Here is a 27,019-nt window from a genome sequence, read left to right on the forward strand (position 1 = left end):
TTAAAAAAAAAAAAAGGCATGTAACAATTATTTATTTGACAGGTTTCCCCAAAACTGTAGTCAGGTAAAATAAATCCAATCTGTTATGTTAGTTTGCTACTAAAGGGGAAAAAAAGGATCAAACTTACAGGAAAGCCCCACCTCCCCTCCACATGTAGAAATCTGTCTAAAGACTGTCTTTAATGCCCACTATATAAACAACATTAAATATTCTAAGTTACAAAATAGTGTTAATGGTTTATTGGTAAAAATCCAAACTCTAGAGTTTATGGAATTCGTAGTTTGGTTGGTATATTAACACTCCATCTTAATCTTTGCTGCTATTACAAAGAATGAGGAAAGCTAGAAATATCTATAAAAATAAAATACCTTAAAACCGACAAGCAAAATATAAAAGTTGCACACAAATTGCCAATAAATATAAACATCACAATAGAAAAATTAATCTTAACAAAAATAAACTCATAATTGCTATTAAGACATTATAAAAACAAAAAAGTTTAATGTGCATGTATATTTGCAAACAGACACAGTACACTCCAAACAATATAATTTTACTATCATTATTATATAATGCAGCATACAAGGTTACTGAGGTGTGGTATTTTTTGTTGTTGTTGTTGTTTGCTTTTAGTCTTCTTTTCTGGAAGAATGCTCACCAAATTCACAGGAAAGAAGTGCCTAGGTGATCATTTACTGCTATTTACTGCTTCCTGGTATGGAGCAAAATTGCCCTCTGGTAGGTAACTACATTTCTAATTAGTATGAAAGGTTCTACTATTTTCCTTTCTTTTGCTTATTTCCCCTTAAGCACAATTTGCAGACCTTACTTCTATTTAACTGATCATACCCTTTTAAATGCCTTGTCATCATTTTTCATAGTTCCTGCATCCTAGAAAAAATAAAAAATCATTTAAAATATTCCTTGGTGTCTAGAAAAGAAAATTTCTCTAACAATAGAGATCATCATTTTGCTTTCTCACTTAAGCTGATCTGAATGATGATTTGGTACTGCCTTTATGAGCAGTCCTCCTTAATAATGACTAATTAGGCCGGGTGTGGTGGTGCACGCCTGTAATCCCAGCTACTTGGGAGGCTGAGGCACGAGAATCACTTGAACCCGGGAGGCGGAGTTTGCAGTAAGCTGAGATCGAGCCACTGCACTCCAGCCTAGGTGACAGAGCAAGACTTTGTCTCAAAAAAAAAAAAAAAAGATTAATTAGAAAATGTTGCCTATAATTCCAGGCAAGTTACATTTCCCTTTGGACATTGGTACTATACCCATAATCTTGTTAAAAAGTTAAGTAGGTTTGCTGTTTTATGTGCATTATGGATTTCCTCCAACACAGTTGGGAATTAAAAGAGGTAATTCTACTAAATATTTTGTTTTCAAATTTACAAAATAAATTTGGTGAGCATTTACCTAGATACTTTACTGCATAAAAGCTTTCCTTGGTTCCCTTGGACGAGATTCAAGACAACAACTAACATTATTTTTATGAAACTGTCACACTCTTGGAGTTCTAAAATAATTTATCTTTAAAATTCTTAGCTTCGTGCTACTTGAAAAATAAAAATCTACAGCACCATCTTCTGAAAAGGCACTTTCTAAGAACCGCCTTGCTTTAAAAAATGATTAAAAAATTTAACTCAAGAGTCTACGCCCTGACAAACGTCTTTGCTTTACTGAGACCCTAACATAGATACATTAGATTCTGGTTACCTTAGAAATTAGTCTAAAAAAGGAAGGGACCCCGATGGCTGGATAGGTGATTTGACAGGATTCTAATTTTGTCACACCATTTACCTGATACTTCAACAGGGTTTCTCACTGGTAAATCTCAACCCTCTACATTGAATTTACCATCCTTCTATCTTTAATTCAAATTAAAATCTTTAACTTCCATATTTTAAGAACAAAAGATTCTTGAGATTTAATCAATGATGTAAACATCTGGAGTACTAGTTTTGATGGGTAAAGTAATATAAATTTCAATGAGTAGTAGGTAATACTAGCACAAGCCTTGACCATTATACCTTAGTTTAAAAAATTATGTTGACTGAACATGGAAAATTATAAACTTAAATGTACCATTTTAAAAGTAGGAAAAAAGTCAAAATAATTTTTCCCTTTGTGTGTGTGTGAGATTATATATATACACACTCATACATATACACACACACACACTCCCCCTCCCTGCTTCCTGGGACTCAGCTTGGCTTTCACTAATCACAGTGTCATTTCTAACACTGCAACTGATCAAGAATGTTCTTAGTATAAGCAGGACTTTTTTAAAAAGATTTTTTGGAGAAAATTCTCACTTTCTGATTTCTGTGCTGACTGACTTACCTACTCTTGGCTGATTTTTTGACTCCTATAGAATCACAAAAGTGCTTTTCTATGATCAAATATGAGGACTGAAATAGGAAAACAAGAGTTCTAAATTAGGGTTATACTGCTACACAGGAAGGCGTTACTTGATGTCAAACCTCCCAACAATTCTTACTGAAGCTTTAAGACATTTATGAATTCTCAAAAAGAATGAAAATAATGAATACTTCATATGGACAAAGCCAAAATAAAGATGCCACACTAATGATATTTTTGCAGCTTGACTAACTAATAAAAGGTAATTTAAGTAGCAAGTTACTGTTAAGGGCAATCTGCCTGTTCAACAGAAGAACATCTAAGAGGATAAGCTAAGCAAACATTTAACTCAGGTTTAATGATACTGAATGAAAATTTTGCAGAGTTGTCAGTTAAACTTCTTGGTAAAAATATTAAAATCAAGTTTGAAATAGGAAGACTGCAACATATTCTAGCTGTATCGAAGTCGTTTGCTTCTTGAATTTCATAAAAATCACTGCCCTTGGCAAATTCATGTAGGTCTCTAAACAGATCCATCAAGTTCCTTGAGTCACAAACGGTCTCTAATTCCTGGTCTGCAATCCATCTAAATACTTAGGATCCATCACTGGCATGCTTAGCGCTCACCCTTTCCTTGAACACAGAGATCCGCTGCCAGTCATTCCTGCTGAAGGGCAAGTCAGCTTTTATTTCCCTAGACATGCCTTAAGTCCTTCATGACTCTGTCTGTCAGAAGGCCTATCCTCCTAAAATCCATTAGAGAATACACAAGCAAACACTAGGCAGTGGTGGGCTGTGGAGAAGCTAGCTTGGAAACTGGTCTAGATCTTTAGAAGGCTGAGAATCCCTGTGCTGGAAAGCAGAGATGCCTCTATCAAGTGCCTTCCAAAACACTCAGTAATTCCTACTAGAATCCCTGCTAGACTCTCTTCTAGGAATAGAAATATATTAATAGGTTATAAACAGGGATTTCCCTTAGAATGATAGTTTTTCCAAGAAACTTGTTAGAAGATCACTATTAAGAAAAAGAAAGGGAATCTAATATTTCTGTTGAAATGTGCCAAAAAACCGGTACTGAAGAGGCTGAGGTACCCTTTTTCAAACTGTAAAAGTCAAAATCTACATTTCTAAAACAAAGAATATCCTGATATTAAATTGAAACTAAAATGGCAGCACCCTTTGTTACTTTGATATTCCGTGTCCTTACTCTTAGGGAAAAAAAGGGCCTAACATTAGCCTTGAATCCTGCTTATCTCTTTACTGTTTAGTGCAGTAACTGTCAGAATCTACTTAAATAAATATAGCAGCTACAATATTGTAAGTGTATGGTCCTCCATGCCAGTAACCTGATACTGTAATATAATACATGTATCAGCACTTTATGTAGACACATTAACCATCAAGAATATACATTAAACTCCCAACTCTTCTTCATATGAAAATCAATTATCTAGTTGCCAGACTGATATTTTACAGTCAGTCTTGTAAGATACATCATAGAAAAAAGAAGACCAAAATTTGGCATTCATGATATAGTTAGTGAGCAAGGGCAGGAGCAGAAGGGTCACTGTGAATTTCATGTTTAACTTAAAAAAAAAAAACTTTTTTAAAATAAAAAAGATTAGAAATTCTACACCAGAAGTGCAACAATAAATAGGACAAATTTCAAGAAGCATTTGTCACTTAGCCTTTTATCTTAAAATTCTAAGCACAAGTTTTCTTGTAATTAAGAACCAATGGTAATTAATATACCAATTTGTTAGCAAAATAGAAATATAGTATACATATTCTTTCAAGTTAATCAACTTTAAACTAGCAATGCTGACTAGTGTAAGAGCACTCTAAAAAAGAAATCACTCAAAAGGTAAAGCTTTATAATTTAGAAAAAATATTTTTCCTCTTAAAAAAGTCCTTCCAAATAGATTTAAATTAAGGGCTCCACTCTAGCATATATGAGTGACTGAAAATTAGGTGAGAGAGTACATAGAGAAAGGGTATCTACAGTCATTCCCTAAAGTTTCCCACATGAATCTGTGCAGCTCCCATGATAAAGGAAGATGTTTTACTCACACTGATCAAGCATAGACGAATTAAATTTTTATCATCTTGAGTATACTATTTTCTTCTCTTGCCCATGATCCTGACTATATTCAGTAAAATTTCAGTGTAAAAAAATCCATCTTTATAGGAAATTTTTCTGGAGGAGATGGGAGAAGGCTGGGAGAAAAAATGTATATACGATACAAATATTACCTTTTGTAAAGTTCTTTGCAACAGTGTTGTAAATTGCATTTCAGACACTTCAAAATAATAAACATAGAAAATACAGTACTTTCTTAGTTTTCTGGCAGAGGGACAAAAGATTTCATGCCTGTCAGAGGACATGGGCTCAGATTTTAGGCTCAAAATACAGTGAATTGGCAATAATAGTGGATTACAGGTAAGAGAGAAACTAAAGATCTAAATCCATTAGGTTTCACGTGCAGATGGAATTCTGAAAGGCTAACAACAATGCCCACTGGAAACAATCTGTAGTATCTATACTCTGAACCAGTGCAAAAAAAAAAAAAAAAAAAAAAATCAAAATGCAATTTTCATGAGTTACAAAGTGCAAAGCTCCCCTGAATCCAATGTTACTGATAAACTCAGTTTTGATAGCTTTATAGTACTTTTTAATACCTTAAAGTGTAATCAATAAAAGTTTTGTAAAACAATTTCCCACATTTCAGTGATTTAACTGATTTAAAATGATCAAAGTCCTAACTTCCTTTGTTACTATCACCTTAATTTTAAAAGGAAAGTTATACTGGTGATACATTAGCAAAAGTTTTAAAATATCATCTTGCATTTTCCTGATTCATTTTAGTAAATGAAAATGGGCATCTAGCCAATATGATTCTTCAATAAACACAATCTATTTGCAAATAATTTAAATATGTTAAGCTATTCACAATTATATAAAAGTTCAACTTTATTTCTAATATTCAAGTTGGACTCATTTAGGCAATTTCACTTCATTTTCATTATGATTTTTTTTTCTTTTGAGACGGAGTTTTGGTTTTGTTGCCCAGGCTGGAGTGCAATGGTGCAGTCTTGGCTCACTGTAACTTCCGCCTCCTAGGTTCAAGCAATCCTGCCTCAGCCTCCCGAGTAGCTGGGATTAGAGGTGCCCGCTACCACGCCCAGCTAATTTTTGTATTTTTAGTAGAGACGGGTTTCACCACGTTGGCCAGGCTGGTCTCAAACTCCTGAGCTCCGGTGATATACCTGTCTCAGCCTCCCAAAGTGCTAGGATTACAGGCATGAGCCACCGCGTCCAGCCTTTTATCATGATGAATTTTAAAAGATATGCTTTAAAACTGAAAATTACAAAACTTTCCTTCTGAAATTAAGGCTGTATTCTTTGCCCTTTTAAACTATGGAGGTGCCTGTTCCTCCTACTATCCATGGTAAAGATGCAGACACAACTTTCCTTTAAAACTGCTTATTGCACTAAAAGATAGCAAAAACAAGTTGTCAGTTCTTAAAATAAACATGATTATATTTCTATAAAAGATGCTGCCAATACAATTCTATAATTATTAAAGCACTATTCTAATAAATAGAAAAGGAAGCTATACTTCCAAACACATACATATGTGTTTATATACACACACATACATATATATATAAAAAATATATGAAAATCACATTAAGGTATGAGAGGCAGCAAGTAAACTATCAAAAAACAAAACAAAAAATCCCTCAACAAACTCTTCTCTCTCTCTCTACTCAATTTCAGAGGTCTCAACCCTACAGAGCTCTAATCTTTTAAAAATATTTACCCTTTATAAAACCTTTAAAGAATTTCCATGTATAACCCATAGAAACAGAAGGCTTCAGAATACACATCACTTATCAGAGAGAAAGTTACAACTTCTGACAGGTTTTATATTTATAGCAGCTTTAACAAACTCACTAAAGAAAAAGAATAGTAGGCCGGGTGTGGTGGCTCATGCCTGTAATCCCAGCACTTTGGGAGGTCGAGGCGGGTGGATCACAAGGTCAAGAGATCGAGACCATCCTGGCCAACACGGTGAAACCCCGTCTCTACTAAAAATACAAAAATTAGCTGGGTGTGGTGGCACATGCCTGTAGTCCCAGCTACTCGGGAGGCTGAGGCAGGAGAATTGCTTGAACCCGAGAGGTGGAAGTTGCAGTGAGCCGAGATCTCGCCACTGCACTCCAGCCTGGTGACAGAGCGAGGCTCTGTCTCATTAAAAAAAAAAAGAAAGAAAAGAAAAAGAAAAAAGAAAAAGAATAGTTCAGGTTGCTACTGCTTATATACAAATTGCGCAAATGGTAAATGTATGTTCTGAGTGGGAGGGGAGAGACGCACTCTCACAGAAAGTTATTTTATGTATATATATATGTGTGTGTACGTGTCTGTGTATGTATGTATACATATATATATAAAATTTTGTTTCTTAAGACAGCAATATCAAGAGTTGAGAACTCAGAATTGTGTATGAGATAGGAGTCAGGAGTAGGGTATGCAAAATAAAAGTAGAATTCTAGTTTGCCATATTTTATATTCAAACGAACCAGATACATCAACATTTGAATGTCATTGGTAGGACTGGGAAAAAAATGTAGGTGATGAAGGCAAGGGAAATAGAGAAATAAAGGCGGTAGTGGGGGTAGAATAAAAGGGAAAGAAAATTCCCCAATGGAATGAACTCTAAAATATATAACAGACACATATATATCTATTATCAATCCAGATCTAGATATATATGCATATGAAGTATGGATGTATATATTTTAAAAATACACAGACACCTTTTACAAGAATATATGAATGCACATTAATTTTTTGCACACATAATTCTGAAAAATCACTTTGATTATTCATGAAGGTGTGTATTTTTTAAACCATCATTTACTTTTTCTTTACTTTTTTTTGCAAAGATAGTTGTGCTGCCAAGCAACTTGAGGTAAAGGCATTAAAAGGGTTAGACTACAAGAAATGAAAACAAAACAACTGCGATACTTCCTATAGGAGACCGCACAAAAAGCAGTTGGCTGGTTTCATATTGCATAATGATGCTGTGTTCCTTGATGAAGTAAACAATCTTCCTTGTATTAACATAAGGATCAGACCTTGGCCCCCACACAGTGTTGGTTTCTGTATGGCTGGAGGTGTCCTTACTCAATTGACTTCACTGGAAACATACGTTGTATGTCAATTCATCTTTCAGTACTTCCTCTCAGAGAATATACTTGGACTATTTAAGCGAAGTACATTGTGCGTAAGGTATCTTGGTGAATCTGTACAGCCTTGGCAAGAGCTTGTGGATCTCGCCCATTGCTTTGTCCTGAAACGTGACTTCCTTCAGCACTGTAAGAGAAGTGGCAATGAAAACAAAAACAAACTTTCTATTCTGATGTAATAATTCCGAAAAATACTATTTGTTGTAGAAAATTTCAAAATTATTAACAAATAAGAGACTGGTGTAACAATCTATGTGTCCATCACTCAGCTTCAATCACTATTAACTCAAGGCCAATTTTGTTTTACTTCTCTCACCTCCCCATAATTAATTAGAAGCAAACCTAGATATCGTATCATTTTGTCTATCTGTCTGAATGTATCACTTTATTACCAATAATCTCTCCTTTGAATTAATGTGGTAAAACAACTAAGTTACTATATGATTCTATTACTAATGAGTCTAGACAATATATTTCAATAGGAAACCTTGGGCAGTCAGTTCTGTCATCATTTTTCACATGGATCACTGACTCCACTAATAGCTTGTGGAACTTGAAAATCCTACCATGCAGACAATATTTGGATTTGGGTGAGAACCTGTTATGCTTTTATATTACCTGTCATGTTCTTTGTCCACAAGATGATATCTGGCTCTAAATGCTACCAGGTGAGCATAATACGCTGGTGCAGGTATAGAAACAGATCGTGTACAGCGTACGTAAGTGTGGCAGAGCTGGTAAGTTAGCAGCTGAAGTTCATCTGCAGTAAAGCAGTTATCATCCCATAAAACATGATAGTGTGAAGGACGACTGGTACCCTATAGAGAAGGCAATGACATACACTGTTGAATTTTGAACTTTTTGTTTTGTTTTGTTTTTTGAGACAAAGTCTTGCTCTGTCGCCCAGGCTGAAGTGCAATGGCGTGATCTCAGATCACTGCAACCTCCACCTCTGGGGCTCAAAAGATTCTCGTGCCTCTGCCTCCCCAGTAGCTGGGATTACAGGCATGTGTGATCATGCCCAGCTAATTTTTTGTATTTTTAGTAGGGACAGGGTTTTGCCATGTTGGTCAGGCTGGTCTCAAACTCCTGACCTCAAATGATCTGCTTGCCTCAGCCTCCCAAAGTGCTGGAATTACAGGCGTGAGCTGCTGTGCTGAGCCCAATTTTGAACTTTTTAATAAATATTTAATATCAAGTCACATAAAAAACAGGTTTGGCACTTTGGGAGGTCAAGGTGGGAGGGTAGCTTGAGGCCAGGAGTTCAAGACCAGCCTGCACAACACAGTGAGACTCCATCTCCACAAAAGGTAAAAAAAAAATTAGCCAGATGTGGTGGCATGCACCTATAGTCCCAGCTACTTGGGAGGCTGAGGCAGGAAGATCACTTGAGCCCAGGAGGTCAAGGCTGCAGTGAACTATGATCCCATCATTGCACTCCAGCCTGGGTGACATAGTGAAACTCTGTCTCAATAAATAAATAAATGAAATGAAATAAAATAAAATAAAATAGAAAAGTAAAGCTGGGAAGATGTATAAAGAACAGTTTTTAGTCTCTGTGAAATATTATTGGTTATTTGCTGACTACAGCAGAAGTTTCAAACTGATATCCTAAAGGAAATCTGTTCAGGCTGGGCATGGTGGCTCATGCCTATAGTCTCAGCACTTTGGGGAGGCTGAGGTGGGAGGACAGCTCAAGCCCAGGAGTTTGTGACTAGCCTAGGCAACATAGGAAGACCTCATCTCTACAAAAAGATTTTAAAAATTAGCCAGGTGTGGGCCAGATGTGGTGGAGATCAAGACCATCCTGGCTAATATGGTGAAACCCCATCTCTACTAAAAATACAAAAATTAGCTAGGCGTGGTGATGCGTGCCTGTAAGCCCAGCTACTCAGGAGGCTGAGGCAGGAGAATCGCTTGAACCAGGGAGTTGGAGGTTGCAGTGAGCCGAGATCGCACCACTGCACTTCAGCCTGGTGACAGAGCGAGACTCTGTCTCAAAAAAAAAAAAAAAAAAAAAAAAAAAAATTAGCCAGGTGTGGTGGTGTGGACCTGTAGTCCCAGCTAGTTGGGAGGCTGAGGCAGGAAGATTGCTGAGCTCAGGAAGTCAAGGCTGCAGTGAGTGGTGATTGTGCCACTGCACTCCAGCCTGGGCAACACAGCAAGACCCTGTCTCAAATAAATAATAAAACAAAAATAGGCTGGGTATGGTGGCTCACACCTGTAATCCCAGGTGTGATTAATCCCAGGTGGGAAGACAAGGTAGGTGGATCGAACAAGAGTTCGAGACCAGCCTGCCCAACATGGCAAAACCCCCTCTCTACTACAAATACAAAAAATGAGCCGGGTGTAGTGGCATGTGCCTGTAGTCCAGCTACTTGGGAGGGTGAGGCAGGAGAATCGCTTTAACCTGGGAGGTGGAGGTTGCAGTAAACCGTGACTGCACCAGTGCACTCCAGCCTGGGTGACAGAGCGAGACTCCATCTCAAAAAGTAAATAAATAAATAAAAATAAAAATTTTAAAAGTTAAAAAAAAAAAGGAAAACTGTTCCCTAAGGTTTCTGATTAAATATATCGGAGAAATATTTCTATCTTGAAGATTCATAATGGTCATTTGCATATCAATGGTCTTCAAAAGTTCCGTAATAAAAAAAATCTGTTTAACAGCATTTCTAAAACTTAACTTGAAGAGAGAATCTTTCTCCTCTGTGATTTTTAAAATACAGTCATCTGGATGCAATGTGGTATTTATTAAATACGGGAGGAAACACTAGGTTAAAATATATAATCCAGTCATATAGGATTTATTTATTTATTTATTTAGAGACAGGGTCTGCAGTCTCGACCTCCCAGGCTCAGGTGATCCTCCCCTCAGCCTCCGGAGTAGCTGGGACTACAGGCACCTACCACCACACTCGGCTAATATTTTTATTTTTTATAGAGATGAGGTTTTGCCATGTTGCCCAGACTGGTCTCCAACTCTTGGGCTGAAGCAATCCACCCGCCTCGGCCTCCCAAAGTGCTGAGATTACAGGCCTGAGCCTGATGTATATAGGTTTTAATCTCTAGAAGATACTATTAACTTTTTTTGGCTTTTGTTATTTTTCATGGACACATAATAATTACACATATTTATGAGGTACAGTGTAATATTTTGATACACATATAAAATGTATAATGATCAAATCAGGGTAATTAGGATATCTATGCCTCAAACATTGTGCCAGGAAAATTCCAAACCCACTCTCCTGGTTATTTGAAAATATACAATAAGTTGGTAATTACAGCCATCCTATAGTGCCATAGAATATTAGAACTTATTCCTCCTATCTAGTTGTAATTTTGTATCTGTTAACCAGTCTTTGGTAATCCCCCTCCCTTTTCTGCCTCTAGTAACTACTATTTTACTCTCTACTTCTATGACATCAACTTTTATAGCTTCCACCAGTGAGATCATGCAGTATATATCTCTCTGTGGTTGGTTTATTTCATGTAACATAATGTCCTCCAGACTCATCCATGTTGCCACAAATGACAGAATTTCATTCTTTTTTTGTGGCTAAATAGTATTCCATTGTGTATAAATACCATATTTTCTTCATCCATTCATCTGTTGAGGGACACTTAGGTTGATTCCATATCTTGCCTATTGTAATAGTACTGCAATAAACATGGGGATGCAGGTATCTTCTTGACACACTGTTTCCTTTCCTTTGCATATATACTCAGTAGTGGGATGGCTGGATCATATGGTAGTTTTAATTTCAGTTTTATGAGGAACTTCCATACTGATTTCCCTAATGGCTGTACTAATGTACATTGCCACCAATAGTGCATATGAGTTCCCCTTTCTCTGCATTCTTTGTCTTTTTGATAATGACTATATTGAGTGAGATGATATCTCATTGTGATTTTAATTGGCATTCCCCTGGTGATTATTGATGTTGAGCATTTTTTCATATACCTCTTGGTCATCTCAATTACTCTCTTCAGACATTTGCCTATTTTAAAATCAAATTATTATTATTATTTTTTGCTGTTGAGTTGTTTGAGTTCTTTGGATATCCTGGATATTAATACCTTGTTTTTTTGAGACAGAGTCTTGTTCTGTTGCCCAGGCTCATTGCAGCCTTGCCCTTCTGGGCTCCAGTGATCCTCCCACCTCTGCCTCCTGAGTAGCTGGGACCACAGGTGCATGTCAGCACGTCCAGCTAATTTTTTTATTTTTTGTAGATATGAGGTCTCACTATGTTGCCCAGGCTTGTCTTGAACTTGTGGGCTCAAGCAGTCCTCCTGCCTCAGCCTCCTGAGAAGCTGGGATTACAGGCATGTACCATGTGCCCAGCCGTTTCTATGTTTTTGATGTAAATGTTTATTGCTATAAACTTCCCTCTGAATTCTGTTTTTGCTCTATCCCACAGGGTTTGGAATGTTGTATTTCTATTTTCATTTGTTCCAAGAAATTTTAAAAATTTCTTCTTAATTTCTTCATTGACCAGTCACTGGTTGTTCAGGAGCATACTGTTTAATTTCCATGTAAAAGATATTTGAGGCCGGGCATGGTGACTCATGACTGTAATCCTAGTACTTTGGGAGGCCGAGGCAGGCGGATCATTTGAGGTCAGGAGTTCGAGACCAGCCTGGCCAACATTAAATCAAAAAAATAATTGAGGCTGGGTGCAGTGGCTAACATCTGTAATCCCAGCACTTTGGGAGGCCAAGGTAGGTGAACTGCTTAAACTCAGCCTGGGTAACATAGTGAAAAACCTTGTCTCTACAAAAAATGTCAAAATTAGCCAGGCATGGTGGCATGTGTCTGTGGCCCTAGCTACTCGGGAGGCTGATGTGGGAGGATCACTTGAGCCCAGGAGGCGAAGGTTCCAGTGAGCCATGATCTCACCAGAGTGAGACCCTGTCTCAAACAAAACAAAACAAAACAAAAAGAAAGAAATCAAATCAAGTATCTTTTTTTTTTTTTTTTTTTTTTTTGAGATAGAGTCCCACTCAGTCACCCAGGCTGGAGTGTGCAATGGTGTGATCTCGGCTCTGCAATCTCTGCCTCCTGGGTTCAAGCGATTCTCCTGCCTCAGCCTCTTGAGTAGCTGGGATTATAGGCGCCCGCCACCACACCGGGCTAATTTTTGTATTTTTAGTAGAGACGGGGTTTTGCCATGTTGGCCAGGCTGGTCACGAACTCCTGACCTCAAGTGATCCACCTGCCTCAGCCTCCCAAAGTGCTGGGATTACAGGCGTGAGCTACCACACCCGGCAATTATTTAATTTAATTTATTTATTTTGAGACAGTCTCACTCTGTCGCCCAGGCTGGAGTGCAGTGGCGTGATCTTGGTTTACTGCAACTTCCACCTTCTAGGTTCAAGCGATTCTCTTGCCTCAGCCTCCTGAGTAGCTGGGATTACAGGCATGTGCCACCACTCCTGGCTAATTTTTGTATTTTTAGTAGAGGTGGGGTTTCATCATGTTGGCCAGGGTGGTCTTGAACTCCTGACCTCAAGTGATCCACTCACCTTGGCCTCCCAAAGTACTGGGATTATAGGCATGAGCCACCGCACCTGACCGCCTCCATTATTTTAAATTTGTTGAAATTTGTTTTGTGGCCTAACATGTGGTCTATCCTGGTGAGTGTTCCATGTGCTGAGAAAATAATGTATATTCTGCAGCTGCTGGATGAAATGCTTTGTATATATTTGTTAGGTCCATTTGGTCTAAAGTGTATTTTAAATCCAATGTTTCTTTGTTGATTTTCTGTCTAGATGATCTGTCAAGTGCTGACAGTGGGGTGTTGAAGTTCTCAACTACTATTATTGGAGTCTCCTTCTTTCTTTAGAGCTAATAATACTTGCTTTATATTATATATCTGGATGCTCCAGTGTTGGCTGCATATATATTTACAACTGTTATAGCCTCTTGGTAAATTGATCCCTTTAGCATTATATAATGACCTTCTTTGTCTCATTTTATAGTTTTTGACTTAAAGTCTGTTTTGTCTAACTTAAATACAGCTACTCCTGCTTGCATTTCTTTTCCGCTTGCATGGAATGAATGACTTTCTCCATCTCTTCACTTTCAGTTTATATGTGTCTTTACAGGTGAAGTGAATTTCTCATAGGCAGCATATATTTGGATTGTTAAAAAATTCAGTATTTTAAATATAGGAGGTACATGTGAGATTTGTTACATGGGTATATTACACCCAGATGGTGAGCTTAGCACCCAATAGTTTTTCTTTTCTTTTTTTTTTTTTTTGAGATAGAGCCTTGCTCTGTCGCCAGGTTGGAGTGCAGTGGCGCAATCTCAGCTCACTACAACCTCTGCCTCCTGAGTTCAAGTGATCCTTCTGCCTCAGCCTCCCAAGTAGTTGGGACTACAGGTGCGTGCCACCATGCCTGGCTAATTTTTGTATTTTTAGTAGAGATGGGGTTTCACCATGTTGGCCAAGACAGTCTTGATCTCTTGACCTTGTGATCCACCGGCCTTGGCCTCCCAAAGTGCTGGGATTACAGGCGTGAGCCACTGCACCCAGCCCCAGTAGAATTTTTCAACCCATCCCCCCTGCCCTCCTCTCTAGTAGTCCACAGTGTTTATTATTCCCATGTTATGGCCACGTGTGCTCAACGTTTAGCTCCCACTTTTAAGTGAGAGCATGCAGTATTTGGTTTTCTGTTCCTGTGTTAGTTTGCTTAGGATTATGACCTTCAGCTCCATCTATGTTGCTGTAAAGGATATGGTTTCATTCTTTTAAAAAATTCATTCAGTGGCTGGGCTTGGTGGCTCATGCCAGTAATCCCAGCACTTTGGAAGGATGAGGCAGGTGGATTGCTTGAGCTCTGGATTCAAGACCAGTCTGGGCAACATAGTGATATCCCGTCTCTACAAAAATACAAAAATAAGCCAGGTGTGGTGATGCATGCCTTGTGTGGTGATGCATGCCTGTAGTCCCAGCCATGCAGGAGGCTGGGGCAAGAGGATCGCCTGAGCCCAGGAGGCAGAGGTTGCAGTGAGTTGAGATTGCACCACTGTACTCCAGCCTGGAAACCAGAGTGAGAAAAAAATTCATTTAGCCAGTCTACATCTTTTCAGTGGGCAATTTAATTTGTTTACCTTGAGAGTTACTACTGATAGGTGAAGGCCTATTCCTGTCATTTTGTTAATTGTTTTCTGCTTGTTTTCTATATCCTTTCTTCCTTTCTTATTATCATGGTGGGTTGGTGGTTTTCTGTAGAGCAACAAGGTTTGAATCTTTTCTGTTTCTTTCTTGTGTATCTGTTCTACCAGTGAGTTTTATACTGTTGTTTCCATAATAATGATTATTGACTTTTTGCCTCCCTCGAACATTTCCTATAGGTCGAATCTAGTGGTGATAAATGTCCTCAGTTTATGCATGTCTCGGAAATACTATTTCTCCCTCATTTCTAAAAGTTAGCTTTGCTGGAAATAGGATTCTTATTGATTGATTGATTGATTGAATGATTGAGACAGGGTCTCACTCTGTTGCCCAGGCTGGAGTACAGTGGCACAATCATAGCTCACTGCAACCTCTGCCTCCTGAGCTCACATGATCCTCTACTGGGTACAGCATTCTTGGCTGACAATTTTTTTTTTCAGCCCTTTGAATATATCATCTCAATCTCTCCAGGCCTATAAGGTTTCTGTGGAGAAATCTGCTGTTAGTTTAATGAAGATTCTAAGTGACTTGATGCTTTTCTGTTGTTTTTAGAATTCTGTCTGTCCTTGACTTGACAATTTGACTACAATGTTCCTTGGGAAGAACCTTTTAGGGTTCGATCTGTTTGGAGACTTTTGAGCCTCCTAGATCTAGATGTCTATATTTCTCCCCAGATTTGGGAAGTTTTCAGCTATTATTTCTTTTTTTTTGAGACAGGGCCTCACTCTGTCATCCCAGGCTAGAGTGTAGTGGTGTGATCTCGGCTCGTTGCCGAGGCTTGAGCCTCAACCTCCCAGGCTCAAGTGATCCTCCTGCCTCAGTCCCCTGAGTAGCTGGGACTACAGGTGCATGCCACCATGCCTGGCTAATTTTTGTATTTTTTGTAGGGATGGGGTATCACCATGTTGCCCAGGCTGGACTCAAAACTCCTGAGCAAAAGCGATCTGCCCACCTTGGCCTCCCAAAGTGTTGGGATTACAGGTGTAAGCCACCATGCCCAACCTAATATTTCATTAAGCAGATTTTTCTACACCTTTCCCTTTCTCTTCTCCTTCTGGAACTCCCATAATACAAATATTTAATTGCTTACTGGTGTTCCATAAGTCTCAGAGGCGCTCTTCACTCTTTTTCATTCTTACTTCTTTTTTTTTTCTGACTCCGATTTTTTTTTCAAATGACCTGTCTTCAAGTTCAGAGATTCTTCTGCTTGATCAAATCTGCTGCTGAAGCTCTCTATTGTATTTTGTATTTTCCATTGAATTCTTCAGCTGAAGATTTCTGTTTGGTTCTTTTTAAATTTCTATCTTTTTGTTGAATTTCTTTTTCATATTGTGAATTGCTTTCCCGATCTTTTTTTTTTAGGCAGAGTTTCGCTCTTGTTGCCCAGGCCGGAGTGCAGTGGCATGATCTTGGCTCACTGCAACCTCCACCTCCCAGGTTCAAGCAATTCTCCTGCCTCAGCCTCTCGAGTAGCTGGGATTATAGGCATGTGCCACCACCCCAGCTAATTTTGTATTTTTAATACAGACAAGTTTTCTCCATGTTGGTCAGGCTGCTCTTGAACTCCCGACCTCAGGTGTTCTGCCTGCCTCAGCCTCCCAAAGTAATGAGATTACAGGCGTGAGCCACTGCGGCCGGCCTGCTTTCCCGATTTTGTTGAGTTGTCTATTGGTATTTTCTTGTATCTCAGTATATTTGGGCTATCCCAATATCTATGGGATACAGAGCTGCTCAGCTCTTCCAGGGCACCAATTCCCCAGTGCCAGTTCAGCTCAGGCATGGGGCTATGCCTGTCCTGGGTGGCCCAGACATGGTTTCCCTGATATGCAGGGCACTGCTTCAGCTTAGGTACTGGAGTGTGTGACTTCTCTGGATGACTAAGGCACTGCTTCTTGAGATGCAACGTACTCCTTCAATTTAGGCACTGGAGAGGTATGACCTCTTTTTTTTTTTTAAAATAGAGACTGAGTCTCGCTCTGTTGCCCAGGCTGGAGTAGCTGGGACTACAGGCGCACGCCATGACGTCCAACTAATTTGTTTTGTAGTTTTAGTAGAGACAGGGTTCCACCATGTTGGCCAGGCTGTTCTCAAACTCCTGACCTCAGGTGATATGCCCGCCTCGGCCTCCCGAAGTGCTGGGATTACAGGTGTGAGCCACCGCACCTGGCCGAGGTATGACCTCTTTACATGGCCAAGGCACAAGGTGTAACAGGTGCTTGCACCTCGACAGGGCTGTCAGGCCACTGGGCTGGAGTAATTTGGTGATAGCATAGCCTTAACAATAAAGAGGAGTCATGGCTACTTGCCCCTGGAGCAAGACATATCCCAGCTATAGTTCCACTTCCAAGATGGAGTAGTGCAGTAGCTGCTTGGACCACAGTGGGTGGAGCACAGTATCAGCTCCTTTTCTCGGGTTGGGAGGGTACACTTATGTGGACTCCAGGCAACTCCCCAAGATGGGATTAGTGCCTAAGAACAGTGCTGGGAACCCCAGTGTAGGTGTCCAAGGTGTTGATGGGGATTGCTGGGATCCTCTTGCTTATCTGTTCACTGTAGGGAGAAGTTCCTCCTGGTTCCCAGCTGATCCTGATTTGGAGATGGAGTAGTGGAGGCTCAGTGTTTCTTTCTGTTCTCTGTGTGGTCATCCCGAGTTTCTGTGCTCACCAGGGTTTCTGTTACTCCTCTGATGCACTCCAGGGCTCTCCCTCAGTTATTTTCATTAAAATATAGTTGTTTGGCCCAGTGCAGTGATTCATGCCTACAATCCCAGCACTTTGAGAGGTTGAGGCAAGTGGATCGCCGGAGGTCAGGAGTTCAAGACCATCCTGGCCAACATGGTGAAACCTCATCTCTACTAAAAATATAAAAATTAGCTGCGTGTGGTGGCAGAAGCCTATAATTCCAGCTACTCCGGAGGCTGAGGCAGAAGAATCACTTGAACCTGGGAGGTGGAGATTGCAGTGAGCTGAGATCACGCCATTACACTCTAGCCTGGGATCACGCCATTACACTCTAGCCTGGGCGACAAAAGCAAAACTCCATCTCAAAAAAAAAAAAAAGGTCGGACATGGTGGCTCATGTCTGTAATCCCAGCACTTTGGTAGGCTGAGGTGGGCGGATTGCCTGAGGTCAGGAGTTCGAGACCAGCCTGGCCATCATGGTGAAATCCCATCTCTACTAAAAATGCAAAAATTAGCTCGGCATGGTGGTGGGTGCCTGTAGTCCCAGCTACTTGGGAGGCTGAGGCAGGAGAATTGCTTGAACCTGGGAGACAGAGGTTGCAGTGAGCCGAGATCACACTACTGCACTCCAGCCTGGGCGACAGAGTGAGACTCCGTTAAAAAAATAAAAAATGTAGTTGTTTATCTGTTTTTCTGGCTTTCTTTGTGAGGGGAGCAAGCACTAGGGGCTTCTAGTCAGCCATCTTGCTGACATCACTTCCTCTGGACCTCCCATTAACCACCAACCCTGAAAATGTACAACATTAATTGTAAAGAGGAGCCGATATAAGAACATGGATAAATGAGTCGGACAATAATTTAAAGCCATGAATCTGAAACAGGTTTGTATATGTGGGACATATAAAGCTATAAGATACAGAGCTGTATGGTAAGGTACATCTGGAAATTTCTATATTAATCAATAATGGCAAGTAACCTAAAATAGTTTTGGGTTATAGACTCTCAGACATCCTGGGAATGTCAGTTTACTTTTTGTTGTTGGAAAGTTTGAGATGCACTGATTTAAAGCTTATGTTCCACCAAGTAAAGCTAACACATTAATGAAAAGGTTTTCTGGAAAGAGTAAGAAAAACTTTTTAAATTATTTAACTGAAACTTAAGGCCAGGTGCAGTGGCTCAAGCCTGTAATCCCCGCACTTTGGGAGGCCAAGGTGGGCGGATTACTTGAGGTCAGGAGTTTGAGACCAGCCTGGCCAACATGGTGAAACCCTGTCTCTACTAGAAAAAATAAAAATAAAAAAATTACTGGGTGTGGTGGCACCCAGTAATCTCAGTCTGTAATCCCAGCTACTAGGGAGGCTGAGGCATGAGAGTCACTTGAACCCGGGAGGCGGAGCTTGCAGTGAGCCGAGATCATGCCACTGTACTCCAGCCTGGGCAACAGAGTGAGACTCTGTCTCAAAAACAAACAAACAAACAAAACAAAACAAAACAACAACAACAAAAAACTAAAGCTGTAATTCTACAATTAAATTTTTTTTTATCTTTTGAGACAAGGTCTGGCTCCGTCACCTAGCCTGGAGTGCAGTGGCATGATTTTGGCTCATGGCAACCTCCCTCTGCCTCCGCGCTCAAGTGATCCTCCCACGACAGCCTCCTGAATAGCTGAGACTACAGGCACGTGCTACCACGCCTGGCTAATTTTTATATTTTTTGTAGAGACGGGGTTTCTCTATGTTGCCCAGGCTGGTCTCAAACTCCTGAACTCAAGCAATCTGCCCATCTCAGCCTCCCAAAGTGTTGGAATTATAGGCGTGAGCCACCATGCCCAGCCCAATTAAACTCTTTCACATGCTTAATACTACTAGTACATGTCAAAGTTTTCTATAAAATGTTATCGTCATTAGCTGAGTGTGGAGGCCTGTTGTCCCAACTACTTGGGAGGCTGAGGTGGGAGGACTGCTTGAGCCCAAGAGTTCTAGTCTAGCCTGAGCAAAATAGTGCTTTCTCTTTCTCTCTCTTTTTTTTTTTAAAGATGCATATGCTAAAGGAACAATCAGGTACTTTCACATTTTTTAACATTTTAGTGAAATTAAGGGCCTGTTTTAGGGAGATTCATTCTATTAAACTACTTATATTCTGGTATTTTCATAAAAATAAGTTCCTAAGCCCCTCTCAAGGTAAGGAAAGGGAAGACATTTGTTTACTGAAAATTTCATCTAATTTCACGTGGAAACAATTTGGAATGCAAAGAGTATTTCTTTATCCTTTTTCTGAGATTTAAAAAATACACGTAAGAATGACAGTTCTTGAATTAAAATATTTTACCCAAAGTGTAGGCTTACCTGTATTCCAGCATGGCTACAGAGGTAAAAATCGAACTCATATGGGTGTGTAATGTCTGTATCAACTGTTGTTCCAGCTGGGATATTGCCACTTCTTCCAACCTAGATTTGTTTGGTTAAAGTTTAAACAAACAAGAAAAAGGTAAAAATATATCTGAAAGCACTTTAAAAAATGTATGAATACATAGGCTGATCCTACATTTCACTACTTTCACCTTGAAATATGACTTAAGCAGTCATTCAGAGCAGACTACGCAGGTCCTAGTTCCTATTCTTACACGTTGCTGAAAGTGAGCGCTGATACACAACAAAACCTAATACAGTCTCTACTACTGCTTAGCTGATAGTTGACCCCACTATGGGTGGAAGACACTAAAAAAATTTTTTTTTAAATTAACTTAAAGTGCTCCAATTTATGGTACCTGTGCATAGTAGGTATTCTTGAACGTGTGATTTATGAAGATCAGCATTTACCTTGGAGAAAACTAGATGTTTAGAGAGAGAGAATGCTGACAAGATCAACAACAGTCACACCATTTGTTAACCATTTATGGATCAGGCACTTTGAACACATTATTTCTAAAACCTGATAACAATCCTGCAAGTTAGGGATTATTTCCATTTGTTTAGGGAAATAAAGGCTCAGGAATACAAAATAATTTGCTCAATAGCACACAAGGGCAGAACTGGGATTCAAACAATGAAATAATTGCAAAGGCCTTATTCCTTTTATTTCATACTATCAGTTTCAACATCTTGTAAGAGGACATCATGATTTTCTCTGAGTGGATATAATATAACTGAAATGACCCAAAATTCTTGATGATACAAGCTCCTTATAAAACACTTAAAAATGTTTATTATACCCACCTCCACCGCCTTATCCCAACACATTTAAAATCATTAACTGTAAGTCTAGGTTTACAAGGCTAGCAAATCAGAAACTATTTTACTGACTCAGATAATATTTTTGCCACATGAGTGACTGTTATAAGGTAGTACCTTGAATTATAGTGGTGTGGACCAACCAGCTTCACTTTACCAAGCACAAAACAAAACAGTTCATAATCTACTAAATTATGCCTGGTCCTAAAAAAATACTTAACTCTAATAAATTAGCACACGTAAATCTTCTAATTAATACATACAAAAAGTTGTAGGCTGGGTGTGATGGCTCACACCTATAATCCTAGCACTTTGGGAGGCCGAGGTGGGCGGATCATTTGAAACCAGGAGTTTGTAACCAGCCTGGCCAACATGGTGAAATCCTGCCTCTAATAAGACTACAAAAATTAGCCAGGTGTGGTGGCACATGCCTGTAATCCCAGCTACTCAGGAGACTGAGGCCTGACAATCACTTGAACCCAGGAGGCGGGGGCTGCAGTGAGCCAAAGTCATGCCACTGCACTCCAGCCTGGGCAACAGAGCAAAACTGTCAAAAAAAACAAAAACAAAAAAATAAAACTAACTCATAATCTTGTTGGTGAGGATTAAATTGATTAAATTTATAAGCAATACTTAGAACAATATCTATTATTATTTCTTCTTCTCTATTCTACCACTATCACCACCACTCTACAGCTAGCCAAACTTTATTTATTAATTTTTTTTTGTTCTCATCACTCTACTAATGAGAGCTAGCCAATCTTTACTGAGTACTTAGTGTGGGCCAAGCCCTGTTCTAAGTGCATTACGTATTTTATTTAATTCTCCCGACAACCCAAATAAGGTAGATATTAATATTATCCAATCTTGCTAAGAAATAAACAGACACAGAGATGTTAAGTTGCTTGCCCAAAGGAATACAGTGAGTATGTATGGCAAAGAAAAACACCCCTCTCTTAGTCCTTTCTATCAAATCCCTTTCTCAAGGGGAAACAACACTTGGTATCATTAGATTTCTCTGCTCCAAGATTTACAGGATGGGGGCAGATGTGATCAGAGCACTGAAAATGACAGTAAGACTGCTGTCTTGCTGCACACAGATAAGAAAACATATTTCTGGCCGGGCGCAGTGGCTCACACCTGTAATCCCAGCACTTTGGCAGGCCGAGGCGGGCAGATCACAAAGTCAGGAGATCGAGACCGTCCTGGCTAACACGGTGAAACCTGTCTCTACTAAAAATACAAAAAATTAGCCGGGCATGGTGGCAGGTGCCTGTAGTCCCAGCTACTCAGGAGGCTGAGGCAGAAGAATGGCGTGAACCTGGGAGGCGGAGCTTGCAGCGAGCTGAGATCGTGCCACTGCACTCCAACCTGGGCGACAGAGCGAGACTCCGTCTCAAAAAAAAAAAAAAAAAAAACATATTTCCTTAGGTATTTATACCTCTCTTTCCTAATTATAAAAAATATACATTCACATTATAAAATGCATAAAATAATTCTGTGAACTTTAAAGGAAACATGGCTAAAAGTTAGTTTGTATAAATTTCCACTTTTTTTTTTTTTTTTTTTTTTTTGAGATGGAGTTTTGCTCTCTTGCCCAGGCTGGAGTACAGTGGCACCATCTCGGCTCATTGCAACCTCTGCCTCCTGGGTTCAAGTGATTCTCCTGCCTCAGTCTCCCGAGTAGCTGGGATTACAGATGTGCGCCACCACACCTGGCTATTTTTTGTATTTTTAGTAGAGACAGGGTTTCACCGTGTTGGCCAGGCTGGTCTTGAACTCCTGACCTCAAGTGATCTGCCTGCCTTGGCCTCCCAAGGTGCTGGAATTACAGGTGTGAGCCACTGCGCCTGGCCTGAATTTCCACTTTTTTAAAAAACTAATTTGTATGAGATATTTTAAAAAGAGAATGTACTGTTTTTTCTGAAGATTTTAGGAAAATATGAATAGAAGAATAATTTTAAAACCATGAGTTTCTTCACAACAAAAAAGTAGAATGAGATTTTGAATATTTGGAGTGTGTAGAAATTCTAGAAAGTTAAAAATAATCTATTTTGATGCTTCTATACTCATAATGTAATTGTTGAAATTTGCTACTATATATTGGAAACCCTGCTGTTGGCAGAGGGCCCTTGTTGAATGCTCTATGAACTATGTTGGATAAGCTTGGTTTATAACAGTATTACAACAGAGGTGAGATTACCCTTTCTGTCCTATCAGCACAAAATAATCGAGTGTGATGTCTCTTCTGAACTACAATGTAGGTTATTCCAGGTTGATAGTCTTTCTCCAAACTGATGCAGGCTTCTCGAATTGCTAGTAGTTCATAATATAATACCTAGAGAATATGAAATGGAAAGATTCAATATAGTCAGCTATTTGTTTTTATATACTTCAAAGTAGGATAATGATTTAATCTCAGGATTCCTTAATTTCACCGCTCTATAGCTAATATGCTTCTTGATTCCATTTTAACGATTATTAGAACATGGTCTTAGCAAGCAAGGCATACACATTCGTAGTGAACATTTTCAAAAAGACAATCTAAGAAAACACCAAGTTTTGACTTGGGGAACTCTAACAAGGTTTTTAACTCTAGAACTAGACACCATATTATAAACACAATATCTGATTTCACCATAGTCTGATGAGATTCTAGGTAACCAACCTGCCTAAACTGCCCCTCTGAAACACCATCCCGATAAAAGATGATACGAGTAGGCTTGAACCGAGTTGACTTATAAAATTGAATAAGAAGTTCCCGGACCATGGAGGCCAAGTCCTGGATGATCTCCTGTCGGGGTCTCTGAACTCTTACTGTGGCACAGTATCTGCTTGGGTGTGCATCCATACTACCTACAACCTAGGTTAGAAAAAGTAAAAAAATAAAAATAATAATAAATAAAAATAAATGATAATCAAAATTACATGAATTTCATTTACATTTTTATTTTACTGTAACCTGTTTATCACTGTTTACTTTGAAAGTAATCAAAAATAGTAATTCTGAGTTGGGTATGATGGCATGTGCCTATAGTCCCAGCTACTCAGGAAGCTGAGGCAGGAGGATCACTTGTGCCCAGGAATTTAAGGCCAGCCTGGGCAAAATAGCAAGACCCCATCTCTCTCTCTTTCTCTCTTTTTTTTTTTTTTTTTTTTTTGAGACGCAGTCTTGCTCTGTCACCAGCCTGGAGTGCAGTGGCACAATCTCGGCTCACTGCAACCTGCACCTCCTGGGTTCAAGCGATTCTCCTGCCTCAGCCTCCAGAGTAGCTGGGACTACAGGTGCACACCACCACGCCCAGCTAATTTTTATATTTTTAGTAGAGATGGGGTTTCACCATGTTGGCCAGGATGGTCTCGATATCTTGACCTCGTGTCCGTCTGCCTTGGCCTCCCAAAGTGCTGGGATTACAGGCATGAGCCACCACACCCAGCCTACCCCATCTTTTTAAAAAAATAAAAAGAATAGTACTTCCCATTGAAGAACAGAATAAAACACCTAGTATAGGGTAAAAAACTATTTTCCTATAACTAGGCTGAACTATACATTTAACAATTAGATTCTTTGTGTTGTTGGTAGACTTAAAGATTAGTGAGGAAAGAAAAAGACAAAAAGATGTGTATAAGAGAAAAGAAATAAGTAAAAACAAGGACCAATTCAAACCACTGATTTTTCTTCCTATCTCTTCCACTTTAGCAACCTATCTCAGAAGCCATACTTAAGACTTTAGCTTCATCTTAGAACTGTTACGCTTCATAAATTTTAAAATCAGAATTTTCCCTCTTGGCCTGAATCTATACAGTCTTATTGAGCTGCATTTGTGTTCTGTATCTGGTCCTCAGAGAAGTTAATCTTGGTTTTGAAACTAGCTATATTAATTTCTCTTTCTGTGTCTAATATTGTTATGTCTTTGGAGAAGAGACCTCAAAGCATGAACTTATAACATTATTCTGATCAGAGCCTAGAGCTGGTCACTGCCTCCAGACCCTTTCTTCCAGTTAACCTATACCAAAGTCATGCTTCAAAAATGGAACTTTGACCATTTCTTTCCCTTGAAAGGTATCTCGCTACTTAAGAATAAATCCAGGCTGGGCACGGTAGCTCACGCCTGTAATCCCAGAACTTTGGGAGGCCGAGGTGGGCGAATCACAAGGTCAGGAGATCAAGACCATCCTGGCTAACACAGTGAAACCCCGTCTCTACTAAAAATACAAAAAATTAACCGGGTGTGTCAGCGTGCACCTGTAGTCCCAGCTACTCAGGAGGCTGAGGCAGGAGGATGGCGTGAATCCGGGAGGCGGAGCTTGCAGTGAGCCAAGATCGCGCCCACTGCACTCCAGCGTGAGCTACAGAGCGAGACTCTGTCTCAAAAAAAAAAAAAAAAAAAAGAAGAAATCCAGACCCCTCGGATGGAACAAAATGCCTCACAAAGGCTTCCTAGCCTCATAGCCTGCAGTATACTATGTTCCAATTCCTTGTATTTCTCAACATTCCCAAAACACACCAGGTTCTTGCAACTTAAATGTTGTTACTTGGTTATCATGATAACACCTATTATACTATGTGGCACTCATTACTTACTTAGTTTCTCACACTACTCTCTAAGTTCTTGGAGATAGAAGCCATATAGTGAAAAAGAATCAACCAATAAATTCTATTTACAAGACTTCTGAGAACCATAAAAGAAAGTGGGTATTTGGTAGAAACGGATTTAGTAGAAAAAGACAATGACTACCAGAAGTCCAAAGGAATTAAAATATGCTTAAACCTTGGTGGAAAATGACCCAAAGTAGCAAATCCAAGGAAGTCTTTTGAGTTCCTTTATCATTTTATCATCTATAAGAACACTTTAATGAATGTTAGAGATGACTCAATACAACCACTGAACATTTAAAGAAAATAATTCATGTATAACATTAAAAATACAAAAGCAAGAGAATTAATAGATAAAAATTAATTTCCTTTACTAATGAAAATAGCTTTGAAATCATGAAGTGGAAATTTAAATATTACTATCATTTTCAGGGATGAATTAGATTTATCAGATTCATAAAACAAGATTTATGTGAAGATTATAATGGATCATAGAAAAAATATTAAATCTTTTTTTTTGTTTTGAGATGGGGTCTCCCTCTGTCACCCAGGCTGGAGTGCAGTGGCATGATTTCAGCTCACTGTAACCTCCGCCTCCCGAGTTCAAGTGATTCTCTTGCCTCAGCCTCCCGAATAGCTGGAATTAAAGGCACCCGCCACCACGACAGGCTAATTTCGTATTTTTTATAGAGATGGGGTTTCACCATGTTGGTCAGGCTGGTCTTGAACTCCTGACGTAAAGCGATCCACTCCCGCCTCAGCCTCCCAAAGTGATGGGATTCTAGGCGTGAGCCACCGCGCCTGGCCAATTAAATCTTAGTTTAATTTCTGAAGTTTATTAAATATGCCTAAAAGATGTTCATATTTTCGAAATGTTGGCTATTTGTTAAAATCAAGTGATTTTCAAAATAGGTAAAATATTATCAGGCTTTCTCAAGTTTATAAGAAATACACTTAAACTGAGACAAAAAGGTTACAAATACAGAGAGAGCAAAGAAATAACAGGCAGATGCTAAAAACAGGAGTGGCAGTAGTAAAATAAAGAATTTGGCTGGGCACGGTAGCTCACACCTGTAATCTCAGCACTTTGGGAGGCCGAAGCAGGTGGACTGACCGAGATCAGGAGTTCAAGACCAGCCTGGCCAACATGGTGAAGCCCCGTCTCTACTAAAAGTACAAAAAATTAGCCGGGCATGGTGGCAGGTGCCTGTAATCCCAGCTACTCGGGAGGCTGAGGCAGGATAATCGCTTGAACCTGGGAGATGAAGGTTGCAGTGAGCCGAGATTGTGTCATTGCACTCTAGCCTGGGCAACAAGATAACTTTGTCTGAAAAAAATAAATAAAATAAAATAAAATAAAAGAATTCAGGCGCAAAGTATTGACCTGGATGAAGGTGGGAGACATTTTATATATAAAAAATGTAATCCACCAAGCTTATATGTAGTGTATCTTTCTATGACAAAGACATTACTGAAATATACAAACAAACTATTCAAAACAACAAAAAGTAACTAAAAATGCATAATCATGGAGAGGTCAAGTAGACAAATTAAAGTATAATACAGAAGATTTGAATAATATAACTAGCAAACTTGATTTAATAGATACATATGGAACTTGCAAACTCCAAACCAGAGAATAATCATTCTTTTCAAAAACCCAAAGAACATTTATGAAAGTTGGCTACAAAGAAAATATTAAAATT

At 39.2% G+C, this 27,019-nt stretch overlaps 1 protein-coding gene across 10 annotated transcripts in view; it reads right to left on the reverse strand.

Moving 5' to 3' along the window:
* Nucleotides 1-210: 210 nt before the first annotated feature.
* The window catches only part of AGO3 (argonaute RISC catalytic component 3), a 132,510-nt gene continuing 105,701 nt past the window's right edge, over nucleotides 211-27,019 (reverse strand). For 9 of the 10 annotated variants that reach the window (XM_063782732.1, XM_016959123.4, XM_063782738.1 and 6 more), the window contains 5 exons: nucleotides 23,385-23,579; nucleotides 22,920-23,054; nucleotides 19,832-19,933; nucleotides 8,240-8,439; nucleotides 6,920-7,748 (listed from right to left, as the gene is read on the reverse strand). In XM_063782732.1, coding sequence (XP_063638802.1) covers nucleotides 7,640-7,748; nucleotides 8,240-8,439; nucleotides 19,832-19,933; nucleotides 22,920-23,054; nucleotides 23,385-23,579 — 741 coding nt within the window. In that variant the 3' untranslated portion in view covers nucleotides 6,920-7,639. Of the gene's footprint in view, nucleotides 7,749-8,239; nucleotides 8,440-19,831; nucleotides 19,934-22,919; nucleotides 23,055-23,384; nucleotides 23,580-27,019 lie in introns of all 10 variants that reach the window. The other variant, XM_054665731.2, reaches the window with a different exon arrangement.

The sequence above is a fragment of the Pan troglodytes genome, chromosome 1, assembly GCF_028858775.2.
Source record: "Pan troglodytes isolate AG18354 chromosome 1, NHGRI_mPanTro3-v2.0_pri, whole genome shotgun sequence".
In the NCBI taxonomy this organism is placed as follows: Eukaryota; Metazoa; Chordata; class Mammalia; order Primates; family Hominidae; genus Pan; species Pan troglodytes.